Genomic DNA, 19,456 nt, shown 5'->3' on the forward strand with positions numbered 1-19,456 from the left:
TAATTATAAACATAGCCTACTATACTGCACAAACACAAATGAAGCACAGAGCACAAACACCTGCGTGTCGCCCCCTCACGGAGCGCCACCTTATGGTATATGATTGTTGGTCTATGTATGCAAAAGTACTTTGTAGTACCAACATGTGAATTGAAACATCTGTGAACTGTTGAGATGTTCATGTGGAAGAAATGGGAAAAACATTGTTCTGTGATAAGTGTTCTCCACACACATGACGTCAACAGATCTACCTCCTGCAGTACAACAACACTCCACAAAATAATCCTGTGTAGGCGTTTAGTGTTATTACTTTGTTTTGACTTCTTGTAGTGAGACATGTAAATTGAGCTAAGAATCACGCCCCCAGAATTGAAGTTTATGTATTGTTTGTAGAGAAAATGACAGTCACAGGTGACAAATGTCCAGTCTGCAAAATGACGTTTTCCTTAACAGTTCAGCTTATTTCACTTTATTACGTAAGGATTTGGAATGATTATATCTGTACTTTAGTAGTTTGTATTGATTTGGATTGAACATTTCCCATTTGCAATACAAAATGGTTGTGTCAACTTGAGCTTTGTATGGTTTATTGTTTAGACAATTAACTTTGGGTGACTGCTTTAATTGGAAAAGATCATCAAGAGGTGAAGAGAGTGAATACAGGACATGGGTGATGAAACACAGCTGCCATCAAGCTTAGTGAAAGGGTTGTTGGTGTGGGAGAGATTGAGAGAAGTGCGCCACATGCAGTTCTGAAATGTTTGTGGTCAGGAATGCTGCCTCCTGAGGCTGATGTATTTTTGTTTTTATGTCAAGAAATAATTTTTTCTTTCTTCTTATTTTTTCACAGATCAGGAAATTATAAACAAATTTTTTTTTTTTTGGTATGGTGTTCAGATTAGTACCAAAACTCTTGAAGGCTTTGTAGCTTTGTGAATAATAATAACCAAGTGTGTCAACTGTGTAAGAATTGTGTATTTTTTGTTTGCATTCTTTTTTTTTCTTATTTCTGTTTATCTTTTTTTAATGGGCTTGTGCAGCCACTGTAGATTTGAAATAGTTTTCTTTTTTGTGAGAAAGTTGAAGGTCTGACTTTGTACTACATGCCATCAATTTGGTGTATGCTTGAAATTCTGTTTTCTCGTCATTCTCTTCTTTTTCCATTATTCCATTTTTAATTGAAAGTTTGTGTGGGGCAGGGTTTGTGGTGGGTATTGCATATGCCAGTCTTTTGCAGGATAATTTGAAAAGGACAGAAGAAAGATGCACAACTTTCAAACTGGTGGTGCATTGATATTGTGGAAGATGGTTACTTCTCGTAAGATCTGATATCAGAGAATCAGTCAGTTTGGTGACCCTGAAGCCTTTGCATTTTCCTTCTTTTCTTTTTCTGTTTTGATACTTAGTATTTGTGTGCAAGAATCATGACCGGATGTGCAAGGATAGACATGCATGTAGAGTGAGCACACACTGTGTGCTTTCATATAGCATGTGTGCATTTGATAGAATGGATTTTGTTTGAATATTTGTATGTCTGATTCAGTAAGTTTTTAATTCAAATTTCAAAGCTTGCAATGTCCTGTCAAGATTCATTTTTTTTTTTAGAAAACGGTGTAATGCTGAACATGGGTGATGGTTCTCAGTTGGGACCAGTATGGTATTAAGAAACTGATGTCCCCATTGAATGTGTTCTCTCTCATTTTGATGCCAGGAAGCTTGTTTACTTTTTTTTTTCTAATTTGCTATGAATGACTCTGATGTGACTTTTTCTTTTTGACTTTTTAAATTTTTATTTTATTTTATAGATTTGATTACTTTTTGATATGAACAAAAATCTTTAGGAATGTAAGCATGGAACTTTGTGCATGAGATGTGGCCACCTTGTGTTGACAAGAAAGTGCATGAATGTTACATGTACAAGTTTTCTACTGAGTCTTCATTGATTAGAAACAGTGAATATGTGCGAGTAAAGGTTTTTACAAGGGAAACAAATTATCTTTTTGTGGCAGCAGCAGGTCATACGATTTTGTTTACGATATATTTTGGTTAGATGTTTGTATTGAACAAAGATTTTCAGGGAATTTATTGTGAATAAACAAAAGGAAAAAAGTTGGTCTTGTGTTCAGTTTTTGAGCACTACTTTTGTGTTCAACTTAAAAATTTGATTTTCTGGTGGAGATTTTGTTAGTATGTCTGTTGCTTAAATTCAGTATCCACTGAAAAGCACTTTCAGACACACACACACACACACACACACACACACAGAGAAATAGGAATTGAGCATAATTATTTATTGGTACAGAATCATTTGTCATCCAACTGTATAATACAGACTCAATAATGCACAGTCATCTGTCTAGTAACATTATACAATTAATAATGTCCCACTGTACCATGTCATTTAGGACACTTGCAACAAAGTATTTGAAAGGAAAAAAGTATGATCAGTGAAACAACACATCAAGTAAATGTCAATTATGTTTTATGCTGCTAACCAGAAAGCTCCACATATCATCTGATGAGGAACCCGATGAAACCAGACAGTTCTATCTCTTTTGGAGACAAGTTCTTTATTGTTTCAGTCCATATTTGCCAGTCATAATGTGGAACATGTAACTAGTTCAAAGGCAGAATATGGAAAAGATACACACACACTGCACGTTTAAACATACTTAAACCTGTGAGAAACAAGGCTCTGAAAGAAGCAAGGACAGGGTTTGTAAATTTTTGTCTCCTTGATTTTTCATGCTAAAACACTGCATTGCATAAACAATACAGTGGCTCGGACTGTTTAGTTCTGACAGTTTAAAAGAATATATGTGCATCTAATCACAGTTCACACTAGTGAGCAAGAGTTTCAAACTTTGCTGATTGATGCATCTGATTTATTCATACTCTGACTATAATGTTCTGCTTAAAAACAATGTCAATGACTATACATATATCAAAGCATATTGAAATCATTATCAACAAACCTTAAAATGCATTTCGTCCCACAAAATGAATTTTAAAACAGATTGGAAATACAAATAAAAGAGGGGGTAAAGAATCACAAAAAACATTTTTGCATGTGCATTCCATTCCCACTGTACAAACAGAATGAATAACAAATAGAAGGGCAAAAAACCCCAAACAACCCCCCCCCCCCCCCCCCCCCAAAAAAAAAAGAACATCAAAAACAATTTAATAATCTGATTGCAGTTTGAACAATAACAAAAAGTATTTAAACCAAAAAATCATTGCAATTCAATTTAAGTATCCAGCTAAACATATTGTGAACAATCATTCTTTGCAGTTTGAACAACAACAAAAAGTATTTAAGCCAAAAAATCATTGCAATTCAATTTAAGTATCCAGCTAAACATTGTGAGCAATCATTCTTTACTTTTTCATCAAATCCAAAAAAAGAAAAAAAAAAATCAATCACATCCAAAAGTCTATGCCCTGATTTCACAAAGGAAAGTGTTGCTTCTGTTAATACTGCCACTCTCCTGTCTCCATGTTGACTGGTCAGTTTGCTCCTTGGTATTCAAACACCGCCGCTGCCCCCATGCCTGTGCCCATGCACATGGACACCACACCCCTGGCCCTGGAATATGGATAATCAGGATTCAGATCAAGGTTTCCCTTCATACGTGTGTGTGTGTGTGTGTGTGTGTTCATTTCTTCATTAGTATGTAGATGTTTGTGTACACATATATTTGCAAATGTTGATATGCATCCATATCTGCTTCTGTTATACATCTCCATGAGAATTCATGTGTGTGAGAGCATGTGTGCATGCACACATAATTTACATGCAAAGTGTGGGTCTGGATACACATGCGACTGTATGACAAAACCATCAGGATAATCTTTTTCCTGAAGACTTTCCATCCAATGAGAAAACAAAATCTTACACTTTGCACACCTTTCTTGCCTCTCCAGTCAACATGCTGTATTGCTAAAAATACTAAAATTTTGGATGAAAACATACGGTTTTCCTCTCCGCTTCAGTTCATGTAAAAGTGTGGCAATCATGCGTGTGCCTGTGCAGCCAAGTGGATGTCCAAGGGCGATGGCTCCTCCCTTGGGGTTGACACGGTCAGCAGGGATGCCCAGTTTCTCAACACAGTACCTGGCCTGGCTGGCAAAGGCCTCGTTGATCTCAAAGATGTCAATGTCACGCACTGTTAGGCCTGGAATGAACGAATGGGGCTCGGTTTTGACTTTGGTTTTACACAGTATTTTATTTCAAAATGTCACAATACAAACATGACGAGTTCAGCGTCCTGCAAGAAAGTGACAAACATGCATGTCAGTTTCAGGATCAGTTTGATTTTGAGTTCTTGTTGTTTGTCTGTTTTACACCTTCTCATTAAGAGTGATGATTTTGAGTGAGCAAAATAAATAATGTTGACAACTGAGTCCTAAGAATTAAATCCTTCACACGCAAGGCTCACGCAGGACAATGGTTTTGTTTGATACCATTACTTTACTGCTCAAACCGTAAACAGAAATACTGAAATGACGGTAACCAGACAAAGGACATTATGAATGTAAGCTTCAGAAGTAGGCAATTTCGACAAAATTTTTCTGAAAAATCAAGCTGAACTTCTCGGCATTCACAGCTACATCAGTCCGGTTCTGGTGATGAATAACCATGATGAACATGAAATACTTGAAACTTAGGAAGTAAAATCAGCCATTGTTACACACTCACGTTTTTTGTTCAATATCCAAATCATTTTAAAAATGACTTGTAGTGACCGATCACAACCACAGAAGGAGTGTGGGAGAATTTAGCGTTCAGTTTTATATGAATGGTATTAATGTCAATTTAAAGCTTGCTGATCATTATTAGGACTTCTGATATGGTACACAAAATAAAGACATTCGGAAATTTTCATACACACATTTTAAACCATACAGTAACGTTGGAGCAATTTCACAGGTCTTGTTTAAATTCTGATTTTACATTCATACATTTTAAACCACACCATAACAGTTTCACAGATCTTGTACCAGTCACCTTGTCACATGTACAGCAGCCCACTTGAAGAAAGTATGAGAAGACTATTTCAGTCCCAGAGATTCTAATGACAACTTTCCATATTTTACAGACTGTTTCAGTTTCAAGGAGGTGTCAAAGGGTGTGTGGACTGATCCATATGTGCTACACCACATCAGCTTTGAAAAAACAAAAAACAAAAAAAGAACAGATGCCTGACCTTCGTATAAACCCAACAAGCTGGTCAGGCCTTGAGAAAATAAAGGTTTTGAAGACTGATTCTTTCTATAACAAAAACAAAACACAGGCCTTGAGAAAATAAAGGTTTTGTAGATTGATTCTTTCCGTAACAAAAACAAAACACAGACCTTGAGAAAATAAAGGCTTTGTAGATCGATTCTTTCCGTAACAAAAACAAAACACAAGCCTTGAGAAAATAAAGGCTTTGTAAATTAATTCTTTCCATAACAAAAACAAAACACGGACCTTGATAAAATAAAACTCTGCAGATCAATTCTTTCCATAACAAAAACAAACTGTGAAAGCAATACTTACAGCACTCACCCCGAGCAGAAACTGGAACATTGCAGCAAGAGCAACAAGACTTACCAGCTTTCTTCAGAGCTTCAGGAATGGCGACGGCCGGACCGATGCCCATGATGTCTGGCGGACAGCCCATGACAGCGAAGGAGCGCAGAACTCCCAGGACTGGCAGGCCCCGACGTACTGCCTCCTGTCGTGTGGTCACCACCACTGCTGCTGCTCCGTCACTCACCTGGCTTGAGTTTCCTGTAGAGAGCATAAAACGATGTCCACACACACACACACACACATATGTATATATATATGGAGTGATGGCCTAGAGGTAACGTGTCTGCATAGGAAGCGAGAGAATCTGAGCACGCAGGTTCGAAGCACGGCTCAGCCGCCGATATTTTCTCCCCCTCCACTAGACCTTGAGTGGTGGTCTGGATGCTAGTCATTCGGATGAGACAATAAACCGACGTCCCGTGTGCAGCATGCACTTAGCGCACGTAAAAGAACCCACGGCAACAAAAAGGTTGTTCCTGGCAAAATTCTGTAGAAAAATCCACATCGATAGGAAAAATAATAAAACTGCACGCAGGAAAAAAAAAAAAGAAAAAAAAAGGGTGGCGCTGTAGTGTAGCGACGTGCTCTCCATAGGGAGAGCAGCCCGAATTTCACAAAGAAATACAAATACAAATACAATATATATATATATGGATATATAGAGAGACATATATAATGCTAAATAGAACCCCAAAGAAAAGAACTGTCCTCCTTTTTTCTGCTCTTTCTTTTCTCTATTCTTCTATTCTACTATGTTGACAACTCTTCTGTAGTAACATTGATACTGATGTTAAACACACGTGATGATGTACATTATAGACAATACCTCACAGACAATATGCTCTCCCTGATGAATCCATATGGGCGAAAATTTGAGAGTAGAAAAAAGGAGGTCAATTCTTTTCTTTGGGGTTTTATTTAGCATTTTTTGTTGTTCTCTTTTGAGAATCTACCTTTGAGGAATTATTTTCATGGAGTGGTGCTAGCAAGTCTAGGATTTATCTTGTGTTATATATATATATATATATACATGATAAAAAGAGAGACGAGGGAAAAGAAAAGTGGAAAAAATGAGAGAAAAAAACAACAAGAACAACAAAAAAAAGTATAGGGTAGGTATGGGTAATTGCGAACAGTGTGTAATTACGAACGATTTGTAAACAGCCCCACTTCGAAGCGTTCTTAACGGTTGCATTTTACAATTTAACATCTGCTTCGACCTTTTCCTAATACCTTAATGAATATCCATTTCATAGAACCAGTCAAACATTAGCTATTTCTGGCTATTTCCGCGCTCTTTCTTCTCTTTGCGCACCACTGCCTGCGAAGATCACAAACGTACTCTCAAAATCCTAAAATCAAGGGAAGCAAGTTGTAAGACTTGAACTTTGACACAGTTTAAAACAGTTTTATTTGATCAGATATGTTGAATGCGCATAACCAGTGCTGGAAGAATTTGAGAAAGCATATTGGTGACAGATCAAAACATCAATTTTAACAGGAATCTGCAAAATACTGTCATTTGCAATTAGACCAAAGGATATTTTGATGTGAGTCTAAATGCGAACGATGCTGTACAGTTACTGAGCACTCTCAAAAGAGTGTGTTTGTGTGCGATGTGGGGTGTGAGTGTTTGGACATCTGTTTGTGTGTTTTTATTCAAGTGTGATCAAAACCAACAATACAACAGTCTAGTGGGATGATCCAATTATATGTTATGTCTATTAAGTTAAAGACCTGCTTCTGTTTTAATTGTCTACATGTACCCAAAGCCATTGTTCGCAATTACACTTGCATTTACTCTCAGGCACCCTTGCTATTTCAAACATCGACAAAAACGTTGAAAAGAATGAGCAGACGAACTTTTCCTGGTGCAACTTGTCGGAGAAAGTCTTCAAAAACAAAAGAATTACGTCTGACTGTCATACGAGATATTATCTTCACAGTACACACGTTGAGCCGGTCGCTTCGACTGGATCGTTTGCAATTACCCATACCTACCCTATATGTATTTTTCTCCTTTTTTTTTTCCCTCTCTTTTTTTCCCCAACATTTATCTCTTTCCTGTTTTTACTCCATATTGTCTTTTTTTTTCCCTTTCACGTAAGGTCTTAGTATGTTTATTTCTGTGTTAGTTAACTGCTTAAATTTTCAGTATTCTTTGATATTTTACAGTCCTCTGTCACACCCTAACACCAGCATTCAAGACCGCACTCAAAACGTATCTTTTCAAACTGTATTTATTTTTCTCAGTAAAACGTTTCAAACCACATGTGCTTGCTGTGACCTGATCACTGGACGTGCTCTTTGTGTTGATATGGTGTGTGTTTGTGATGATTTTTGGTGTGGTTTCTGTGATGCCTGGGTCCTGGTGTATATTTTGACTGTGGTGAATGTGGTGTTTATTTTGCTGTGATTTGGGCCCATGTGATATGAGACTGTTATACTGCCTGTGTTGATTTAAAAAAAAAAAAAAAAGCACATACTTTATGTCACTTATTCTTGAGTTTGTCTATTTCATTGAAAAGCATGGTGAGCCCTATCTGAGATGGGGGTGCTGCGCTATACAAGCCTGTATTTTTATTAGCATTATTATCATTATGTGATTGGTTTTTTTCCTTGCTCTCGGGTGCTAATTGTGAGTGTGCATATCTAATTTTGCTATGCACAAATGCAAAAATATATGTACGAATGAAAGGTACAACTCGTAACAACAGAGAATCATTCAGAACACCAAATTTAATCATCAAAATAAAGACAAGTGCAAATCTCCCGCAAAACTGGCCTTTCTCATGCAAAAAGACAAGAACTGCACAAAGATGAATGTAAGCTAACACAAACTGCTCATCTCTTTTACCTTTCTGGACTGCTGTCTGAGTGCTTTACATCTGTCATTTCCACAACACCTATGGACAAAAGAGACTGTGGTATTAGACTCACCAGCTGTGGATGTACCGCCCTCCTTGAAGGCTGGTCTGAGTTTGGCCAATCCTTCAATTGTCGTCGGCCGAATGCCTTCATCTTTGGACAACTGGAAGTCACAAGCAGCCAATAATGCCCTAAAATGCTTTTAATGGCATAGACACCTGGACGTCACAAGAAGCCAATAATGCCCTAAAATGCTTTTAATGGCATAGACACCTGGACGTCACAAGAAGCCAATAATGCCCTAAAATGCTTTTAATGGCATAGACACCTGAACGTCACAAGAAGCCAATAATGCCCTAAAATGCTTTTAATGACATAGACACCTGGACGTCACAAGAAGCCAATAATGCCCTAAAATGCTTTTAATGGCATAGACACCTGAAAGTTACAAGAAGCAAATAATGCCCTTAACTGCTTTGACTGGCACAGACACCTGGACGTCACAAGAAGCCAATAACGCCCTAAACTGCTTTGATTGGCATAGACACCTGAAAGTTACAAGAAGCCAATAATGCCCTTAACTGCTTTGATTGACATAGACACCTGAAAGTTACAAGCAGCAAATAATGCCCTTAACTGCTTTGACTGGTACAGACACCTGAAAGTTACAAGAAGCAAATGATGCCCTCACTCCTTGATTGGCATAGACACCTGAAAGTTACAAGAAGCAAATAATGCCCTTAACTGCTTTGACTGGCATAGACGCCTTAAAGTTACAAAAAGCAAATAATGCCCCTAACTGCTTTGACTGGCATAGACACCTGGATGTCACAAGAAGCCAATAATACCCTAAACTGCTTTGATTGGCATAGACACCTGAAAGTTACAAGAAGCAAATAATGCCCTTAACTGCTTTGACTGGCATATACGCCTGAAAGTTACAAGAAGCAAATGATGCCCTTACTCCTTTGATTGGCATAAAACCTGTTGTAAAATTCCACAGCCTTTGCTGCTATTACTACCACTACTGCCATTTCAAAAATACTACTATTGCTGCATATTTTCAAATCATATACTAAACGGGTTCCATACTTACAGGCAAAATACATCCAACTTTGTATCTGAATCTCCAGCTTCATTTCTCCTTCTGTTGGTCAACATGTACACTCATATGCACATGCTCTTAAGAACAGTGGCTTGTTTTTAGGTTACAATGAGTTGGTAGGTAAGTGTCTGGTTGATCATTGATCTAACGTCTGTTCACTAAAATGATTTTAGATGATGGTAAATTGTTTACAAGTTTTACCATAAATAAACAATCAAGCATATGTAATGTTGGCAAGTGGTGCTAGCGTGGCTGAGTGGAGTTTCTCCATGTCGTCGCTCACAATAAACATACACACGAAGAGCTGAGTTGCTCTCTCTCTTTATTGCGTTCTCTTCCAGTGTCCTGGCTCAACTCCCGCCTCTCACACGGTCTCGCTCTCTCAGATTCTTGCACATGCGCATTTTTATCTGAACACTGTTCACTCTCTCACACATAGGACCTGACTGATCAACTGCTTTTGGCTATTGTAAGCATAACCCCTCTAATTAGATACACTCCATGCTTTGCTGGCAGCTAACAAAATTTGTTTTCTTTCAACAGACTTGAGTTAAAAGAGAAAAAAAAAAAATTTCCAACACAGATCACAGAAATACGTGTGTAAGCATTGTTTTCTTCTGACCCAACCAGCACTTCCAGTCCACTAAAGGGCAAGTTAAATAATAATAATAATAATATTCATAGCACCCTGCAATGTAAAACATGTTTGACTGTGCTGTACAATGTAAAACTGATGTGTAATACATATATCTAAACACTAAAAGGAAAACTCAGAAGCGCAGCCTGCACAGACATCCAACAAAACACCCAAGCATCAATCCATGTTCATACACACAACAAACCACCACATACAACACTCATCGTACACATCATACTTATCATTTGTAAGTGATCATCTTCTATTCAGTCCGCTGAAATATGTGTGACAGCTTTCCTTCTGAACTTACGGTCACTTTCTGAAGCTGACCACCGGCATCCTCCACAGTGGTGGTCACTGGAATGATCTCAGCATCAAACAGTCCACTGGCTGCTGCTTTGGCAGCTCTGAAACATGAAGCAAGCATAGATTTACCCTTCTTTCTGAAATAAATTGTGTTGTATTGTATTGTATTGTATTGTATTGTATTGTATTGCATTGTGTTGAGCTGGATTGTACTGGATTGCATTGTATTGTATTGTATTGCATTGCATTGCATTGTATTGTATTGTATTGTATTTATCAATCTCTTGGCACAACAGGTTTCTCTGTGTGAATTTCTGGCTACCCTCCTTCGGAAGACCACATATGGCTACATTGAGAGCACCGTCCTTTTTTTGTATTTTTTCTGCCTCCAAGCATATTCATTTTCACATCAAAGTGGATTTTTTAACAGAATTTTGCCAGGGACAACCATTTTGTTGCTGTGGGTTCTTTTACGTGTGCTTAGTGCATGATGCACATGGGACCTCGGTTTATCATCTCATCCAAATGAATGATTAGCATCCAGACCACCACTCAAGGTCTAGTGGAGTGGGAGAAAATACTGGCGCGTGTGGGATTCAAACCAGTGTGCACAGGTTCTCTCACTTCCTCGGCGGATGCGCTACAACAAGGCCACTGATGTTGCTACTTTATTTTTGCAAGTCAGTACTGTCGAGTGGTGGTCTACTTCTAAGGTAATGTGCCCGTAGGTTGGAGTCCCAGACTTTTACTCCTCCCTCCATTGGACACTGAGTAAAAGTCTGGGTACTGGTCTTTCAGATGAGATGAAAAAGAAACCGAGGTTTCATGTGCAGCATGTAAAAAGAACCCACGAAAAAAAAAAGAAGAAAAAAAAGATGACCATCATGACAAAATTTTGTCAAAAAATCCACTTTGACAGTTAAACATATATACTTGCAGACAGAAAATTAAAAAAAAAGTGGGTGGTGCTGCACTGTGGTGACACGCACTCCCTGGGGAGAGCAGTCTGAATTTCACACAGAAAAATCTGTTGTGACAAAACCTAATACATTACAAAACAATACTGTTCACTATTTTAATGAAACACTACCACAGATGAAAGCTTAATATGATAAATCATTAAAAACATGTACAACACCCAACCAGATGAACAGGTTTGCATGACAAATCACTAATGAAGTTATTTCGATTTTTTTACCAACTCTACTCAACGTGACTGCTAACTGCTATGTTATTTGAATCTGTTAATGAGAAGCATATCCTTCTGACTATTCTATACTGTAGATAAGTTTAATCCTTGAATGCATACTACTTAGCTTCTTTACAAACAAAGGAAAATAAAACCAGTAACCAGATATCCAAATAACTGACAAACTAAGAGAAATGAATAACCAAACAAGTAAAAAACAAGAATCAAGTTTAATATAGCGCATGATTTTGCATTATGCAGCTCAATTCGCTGCATACATTCAGCTCACATAATTTATGCACTAACACCCCACACATTCTTATTCAGCCATCCATACACACAGCCTGTAACACAGTTAAGGGAATGCTTTGAAAAATTAATATGTCTTGGCTAACAAACAACAATGAAATAAAAAACAACAACCATATGATAAAAAAATAACCTTGTATTAAAGAGAAGATTGTTTGATATTTTTTGTAGCATACTGCCTTAAATGAAAATGAAATCCACACAACATGAAACTCACTTTTGTTGCGACACCAGAGCAAAATCATCCTGTTGCTGTCTAGTGATTCCAAATCTTTCAGCCACATTTTCTGAAGTTAATCTGTAGTGCAAACACAGACACAGACGCATACAAACACACAGAAACAGAAACACATACATACATATATGCACACACACACACACATACATGCTTTCACACACAGATTCATGCACACACACACACACATACATGCTTGCACACACAGATTCACACACACACACACACACACACACACAACACCATAAACACAAAATACATGAATATGAACACACACTTTATTTGATAGTCTACACTTCCGTACAGATATCTGCTTTTTGGCAGCAGCAAGTGTCCAACATAAAAAGAAATGAAATGAAATTAATGAAAAATAAAAAGATAAATTGGAAGGTACCAAACAATTCAGTTCAGTTACTTCCTGCAGAAACTGAAAAGAAAGAACCATGGGGAAAAAAATTAGGCACAAGAAAAGACATTAACATGCACATAAACCCAGGACATGCTCCTAATATTGACCATTCTGTTGATGTTTCATTAGATGATAAAAGAAACAACAACAACGTAACCTGAACAGAAACATAAACACATAATACACAAAAATCATATACAAAACAAGCATTGAACAGCTGTAAGGTGCTTGCAGCAGTCTCCCTTGAATGTCATCACCGCAGTTTCTGTCAGGGACAAACCAGTTACTTCTATCAGCAGCAGCAGTCTCAAACTGCCAAAGCTGAAGTTTTGCCCATTTGAAGCTGGCTTTAAGGTTATCTTTATATCTCTTCTTTTGGCGTCCCTGTTTGTGACTGCCATGCGACTGCCAGCTCCCCCTCATCCACTGACACAACACTGGTATTTCAGCCAGAGGGTGACTTAAAGGAAAGACCTAAATTTCTGAATGGAAACACCTCATGGAAAAAACAACAACAACAAATCTAAACAATAAACTAGTACTAAAAACAAGCTAGTGGCTGAGCCCACTTCATGTGAATACACAGAAGATCAAATATGCATGTTAAAGATCCTGTAATCCATGTCAGTGTTTGGTGGGTTAGGAAGACAAGAACATACCCAGCATGCACACCCCCAGAGTATGGCTGCCTTCATGATGGGGCAAAAAAACAACAAAACAAACAAATGGTCATACACATAATAAGTTACATATGTGTGTGTGTGTGTGTGTGTGTGTGTGTGTGTGTGACTGAAACCTGACTGATTGAGACAGGAAACAAATGATGAGTCCCCAAAGGCACTAACCAGTTGACTCTACCCAGGTAGCCAGGTAGACTCAGTGTTTGTATAGCACTTGCAGCTTGGTCTCTGACCAAGGATAAGTTCTATTTGAGTATCCCATATGATTATCATCAAACCAAGCCATACTCACCCCATTGGTATGAGGACGTCCATGGCTCTCTGATCTTCACTCATTCTTGGGTTGAACTCGAAACTTCCACCACCAAGGGGGGACTTAGTCATGGATTCAACACTGCATGGTGATCAAAACAGTCAACTGGTAGTGAACACAAGTTGTGTTGTTGTCCGTGTACTTGTCTTATTTGTTCATGAGTGGCTAATGTTTGCACACATTAAGGAACAAACATATTCAAGTGAAGGAAATGCTATCAGTATGCGTGTTTAAAAAAAAAAAACCAAACTTTTTTTTTTCATTTCATTTTAAAACTGACCTTCACACAGTCTAAGTTCACTATATACTTGACAACATACTTAATTATTGCTCCCAGTGCAAGCTCACATACAAGACAATGTAACTGATGTGATCACATTTAACATGCTTATTTGTGTTCAGCTTCAATTCTATAAATGTTTTCTCTTATATTATGTTGTAAGGTCTAAGAATTGATTTTAAATGAATAATTACTTCTACTACTCTCATTTCAGCTCAAATTCATTGTAAAAAAAAAAAAAAAAAAAAAAAAAAGAAGAAGAAAAAAAGAGAAAAAATAATGACATACCCAGCAGCAATACCAATGTTACATTGTCCAGTCTTTAAGGAACCTGAAGAACAAGCAAGAAAACTATATCAATTTCCTCCTTTTCCAGTCCAAACCATGACCTTTCATTATATACAGACATGTGCACGCAAGCACGCACACATGCACACACACACACACACACACACACACACAAACATACACACTTATTCAGGCATACAGACATATGCACAGACACAAACATATAAATGCACACATACATAACAGATAGAAAACATGCAAAAAGACATCCACACAAATAAAAGCAGAAACATGCACACACACACATGTTTGCAAGTATGATGTGTTAACCACATCTTTTGTATGGAGAATGTGGAGAACTTCTAACCCATATCTGTGAACACACACAATGGCACAACTGACTTTAAATAATCACTCATTAACATTAAGCTGCTACTGGTATCTATGAGTAGTCTTCTAAATGTATGTATAAGTTTTTATCCCATCATAAAGGCAGCCACACTCCATTATCAGGGGTGTTTATGCTGGGTATGTTCATGTTTCCATAACCAATCAAGCAGTAACAATGATTAGAAGATCTTTATTGTGAATGTATGATCTTTTTCAGGTGTATACACATGAAGATGATTCAGGCACCATAAGTAAGTCTGCACATGTGCTTATCTACAGAAACTAAATACAGTAATCATGTCATATGCTATTGTGGGGAAAACTTTCAATATACACGTATACTTTATGAATGAATATACGAATTTAAAGCCTTTTTTCCTTACCTTTCAGGAAAGACCCTTTTAAAGTGTTGTTGACAATTTCCTGTTATCGATGAATATTTCACAAAGTTTGTTTCACAGTCCAGTTGGCATCTGCTTGAATTTTTTTTCATCAAAATATGTTTTTTGTAGTGCTCAGCTTACAATGTATTAGGTTCTTGGTCCATTGTGGATGAAATTTCTCCATCTAAAATCAAACTATGTGAACAGCTGTTACACTGAGTAGCACACATACCTGCAACATTCATGAAAGCCTGCAGCCCTGATGCACACTGACGGTTGGTGGAGTACACAGGCACTGTTTCTGGCATTCCACTGCAAACACAGCATCACTGATCAATAGAGGAACTATAATAATTTGGTTTTCTTTACTTTTTTTTTACTAGTAAAATTAAAAACATCAAGAACTGATTTTGTAATCTTTTGTTTACCAGTAAAATAACACCAAAGAATCATTTGATAATCTTCGCTTACCAGTAAAGTAACACAGTTATCTGATACTCTTTACTTAATAGTTTGATAATCTTTACTTATTAGTTGAACAAAATAGAATCCTTTCATTACATTATGCTATCAACAACAGGACTGTGTTGTTAGTGTCTTTTCTAACCAAAGGAAAGGATTTAGCTGAGAGTTCGAGTCAGAAATGGGGGAGTCTTTCGATTCATTCCTGATTCTTTCTTTCCTCCTTTCTGTCACTTTGCATTGTATAGGAGAGACTGCACTAAATGACAAACATAAAAACAGTTTATATTTCATTCCCTTGTGACATAACAAGCAGTATATTATTCAATGTGTCTGTGTGAAGGTGCGTATAATTTGTGTGTAATCATGTGTCTGTGCATGATGATAAATGAGTCGAGGATTTAGAGAGAAAGGAAACACAAGTTTACCTGAAAAACTGTGCCACACGAGCAGCCACTTCTGTTTTGGGGTTGTTCACATTCCCTGAAAAAAAAAAAAAAATCATGTCTGAATTAATAATACTGAAATCAGTCTAAGTTCAAGACATTGCCAATGCTTTCAAAAGATTTTCGTAAACCATCTGCCAAGCCACAGTATACTCACAATTATGATGACAAATAAAGTAACAAAAAAGGAAAGTAACTAACAAAACAAATGTGTGAACAGAAGAATGTACTGAAAACAACAACAAAACAAACAAAAACAGGCCCATGTTTGTGTGTGTGCAAGCGTATGTGCAAGTGTACGTGCATGTACATGTGCATGTGCGTGTGTGTGTGTGTGTGCGTGCATGTGTGCGTACGTGCGCACGCGCGTGTGTGTGTGCCAGTATGTCTGAGTGTGGAAATAGTCTCCACATACATATCTTTATATACAGACCTTATCATAGCTCCTATACTGAGACTACAAGTTTGAAGAAAACAACAACAGACAGGCTCCTCCTCACACCTAAAGAAATCAACCATTAAAGTAGCAAAATGTTTCTTCACCATCAATCAAACAGGAAAAGAGTTTTTAAAATAGCATGTTCACTGCATAGCTGTCAACCCATTTTGATACCTGCCTTGATCTATTTTTCGGCATCTAAACCTGATTTTCAGCTCCAAAGATTGTGTTTGGCCAAGAACTTCAAAACAAACTTAAAGATACTGAATGTCACGTGACTAAAAAGTAATTTCTAGCATTGGGCTAAATTTGTTTGAAAAAAGAAATGAATGGGGAAATTGTTATATACATCTGCACAATTAAGAGCCATGGAAAGTTTGTCTTGCTGATATATTTTTCTGAAAAAAAGGTGCTGTGTTATTTTGTTTTCATTTCTAATTATAATGATCTTTGCCTTTCCCATCCAGAATCTTTGTTAAGATGTCCTGCAGAAAAAAGGTTACAGGCAAACTATAATTATGACAAGTATGCTTATTTATCAAACTGCTTAATCACAAAGGTTTGTCATGAACTATTGAGATACCGAAATAGTAATCTCAACTCCTTGACTGCTGCTTACAAGTATACTTATCAGTGAATGAGATAAGACATAGCTTACGGGTCAGGTTCACAGTCACCATTCTTGAATTAGATTTTCTTACTCAGGTCTGCATTGCTTTGTTCAACAAAATCAAATATATGAGGGCTTAAAAGATACACAAAAAGTACTGACTGCACTTGAAATGCATGCCACAATGACCTTGTTTCACCAAGGCTCAACAGTCAGGGGATTAAATAACATCTCACATTCTTGGAAAGAAACTATTCAACACAATAAAGAGTAGTTTTTTTAAAATAAAAGTTTAGTGATGATGACTTAATGCCCTGTATTGTTCAAATTTCTGCATCATGAGTGTTCTTCATAGCACTGAACACTTGTTCTAAGGTATGTTGTACTTCTTACCAACACAGACATCTTCAATGTCACTTGGTGAGAGGCCAGTGTCTGCCAGAACTCCGCTGAACACAGCTGTGAGCATGTCATCCACATAGGTGTTCTGTGCACAAACAATTTTATACTTCACTTATCAGTCATATGTTTCTAAGAAAAAATATTTAATACTAAATATCTAATAATTTGTTATCAATCAAATGATAATTTTGCTCTGTACTCTTGTTTGTGTATCCAACCATACAATCAGCAGCATTAAAATTGCACTCTACTTCAAGGCCTGAATTGGAAACCTTTATCACTATTACTATTATCATTATCATAAGTAGTAGTAGTATCATTATTAATACTTATATTGCGTATATCTTTGGTAAGTGACCAAACTTTAAGCACTTTATAAATACAGTCATTTACACATCAGGCTGCCTAACTTGGTACAGCTAACTGGCAGATGCCTTTGTCATTCATTCAGACTGAAGCCTTACACATACACACACATGTGTAAGTATTACAGTGGAATTTATTAAAAAAAAAAAAAAAAAAATGCCATGGACAACTCTCTTGTTGCTGTGGCTTCTAATACATGTGCTAAGTGCGTGCTGCACACAGGATCTTGATTTATGATCTAATCTGAATTACCATATAGCATCCAGACCATTAAAGTCAAGTGGTAGGGGAGAAAATTCTGGACAGTGTGGGTTCGATCCTGCACCCTCAGATTCTCTTGTTTCCAGGTGTTTGTCTTACCACTGGGCCACCTCTCCAATCAAGGTGCACCAAACTCACAACTTCTGGTTTTACAATATTATGAACATCATCATATACATTCTTCCCAGTCCCTGGCCAAAGCAGATCCTGTTTCAGGCTGTCCCAAATGTTTAAGCAGTACTCCACCCGAATGAATGCATCCATGTTTGTACCTTGGGACTTTTGCAGGAACCTGACTGCATGGTCACACCACTGTGACGTGAAAACTGTTTTAACTCACATCCCCCATACTTCAGCAGCTTCTTTGTTTTCCTTTTGTTTTATGCTATCTCATTTATACCCAAAGAATTGTGCTGACCATGTTGATAAATGTCAACGGCACTTTATAATAGCCAATGTTTTGGACTGAAGGTTGAAGATGCACACACACACACACACACACACACACACACACATGCATGCACGCACACTCACGCTCGCAACTGTGCCCCAATTCACACTCATGGTAGGATGCATGAATGAAAGTTAATTCACATTGCTACAGGTGAATATATTTTACATCCAAGCACAGCTGTTTGATAAAATCTTGATTGTAGCCTGACAGGCCTTAGTTTTTGCTTTCAATCGACAATATCACAAGAAATCGAAATTGAAAACATCCATTCAATACAGCAGAATCAAAATGAGCAGTTGAGTCAATGGGTTTGAGTTTGGAATCGTGGTCTATCACCACCACACCTTGAAACCGCCTCGTTTCGCTTTTGTGATGGGAGTTCTCAAAGCAGAAACCACGACGATGTCGTCGGGTTTTCGCTGGAAACTGCCTGTAGAAGCTGCCACTTCTCTCAGCACCACGTTCGGACTGTTGAGGTGTCGGAACACTGTTGTGAGGCGCTCCATTTTGTTCAACTTCGATGCATGGAAGCTCAGATCCAAAGGGTAATAACTGCCCTTTGAACTGTGGAGTTCAACAAGGAAAAGCGACAAGTGTGGGATAAAGGCAAAGACTTTATCACATTAAGTCAGCCTTCCCATGTGGTCTAGCGGTTAGGATTCCTGGCTTTCACCCAGGCGGCCCGGGTTCGACTCCCGGCATGGGAACTTTTTTTTTTATTTCTTAATTTTTTCTTAAGAATGATCTTTCCTTTGAAACAAAACTAACAATCACACTCTGGCAGTAATCATTTTTACAAATGTCCACGGTAAAACGGCACCACGTCACCTTTCACTCTAAAAACACTGTTGTTGTTGTCACACTGCAAAATACATAATTACTGCAGTTTATAAGCATATGCTTCGCATGACCATTAAGATGACATTGAGATACAAGTCAAACTTGACAAAAAATATTTAGCTTCCGAGGGTAACAGATAAGATCATTTTGTCTCTGCCTTAACTCATTACTAAGGTCTATATTACGCACTGAATTATACTGAA

The 19,456-nt window shown here is 37.6% G+C and overlaps 1 protein-coding gene and 1 non-coding gene across 2 annotated transcripts; one reads left to right on the forward strand and one right to left on the reverse strand.

Annotated features, from left to right (window-relative positions):
• Positions 1-2,270: 2,270 nt before the first annotated feature.
• On the reverse strand, positions 2,271-18,947 carry LOC143301497 (3-ketoacyl-CoA thiolase B, peroxisomal-like). Its single transcript, XM_076615823.1, has 12 exons — positions 18,758-18,947; positions 17,324-17,417; positions 15,864-15,918; positions 15,206-15,285; positions 14,201-14,243; positions 13,612-13,713; positions 12,213-12,293; positions 10,502-10,598; positions 8,522-8,612; positions 5,600-5,779; positions 3,977-4,178; positions 2,271-3,589 (listed from the first exon to the last, which is right to left on the reverse strand). Exons 1-12 carry the CDS (start codon positions 18,917-18,919, stop codon positions 3,511-3,513), a joined length of 1,266 nt encoding a protein of 421 aa, XP_076471938.1. The 5' UTR covers positions 18,920-18,947; the 3' UTR covers positions 2,271-3,510.
• A 101-nt stretch (positions 18,948-19,048) lies between these two features.
• On the forward strand, positions 19,049-19,120 carry Trnae-uuc (transfer RNA glutamic acid (anticodon UUC)). The gene has a single exon. It is a non-coding gene; the product is annotated as a tRNA-Glu (tRNA).
• The last annotated feature ends 336 nt before the right edge of the window (positions 19,121-19,456 follow it).

This window comes from Babylonia areolata, chromosome 2, assembly GCF_041734735.1.
Source record: "Babylonia areolata isolate BAREFJ2019XMU chromosome 2, ASM4173473v1, whole genome shotgun sequence".
In the NCBI taxonomy this organism is placed as follows: domain Eukaryota; kingdom Metazoa; phylum Mollusca; class Gastropoda; order Neogastropoda; family Buccinidae; genus Babylonia; species Babylonia areolata.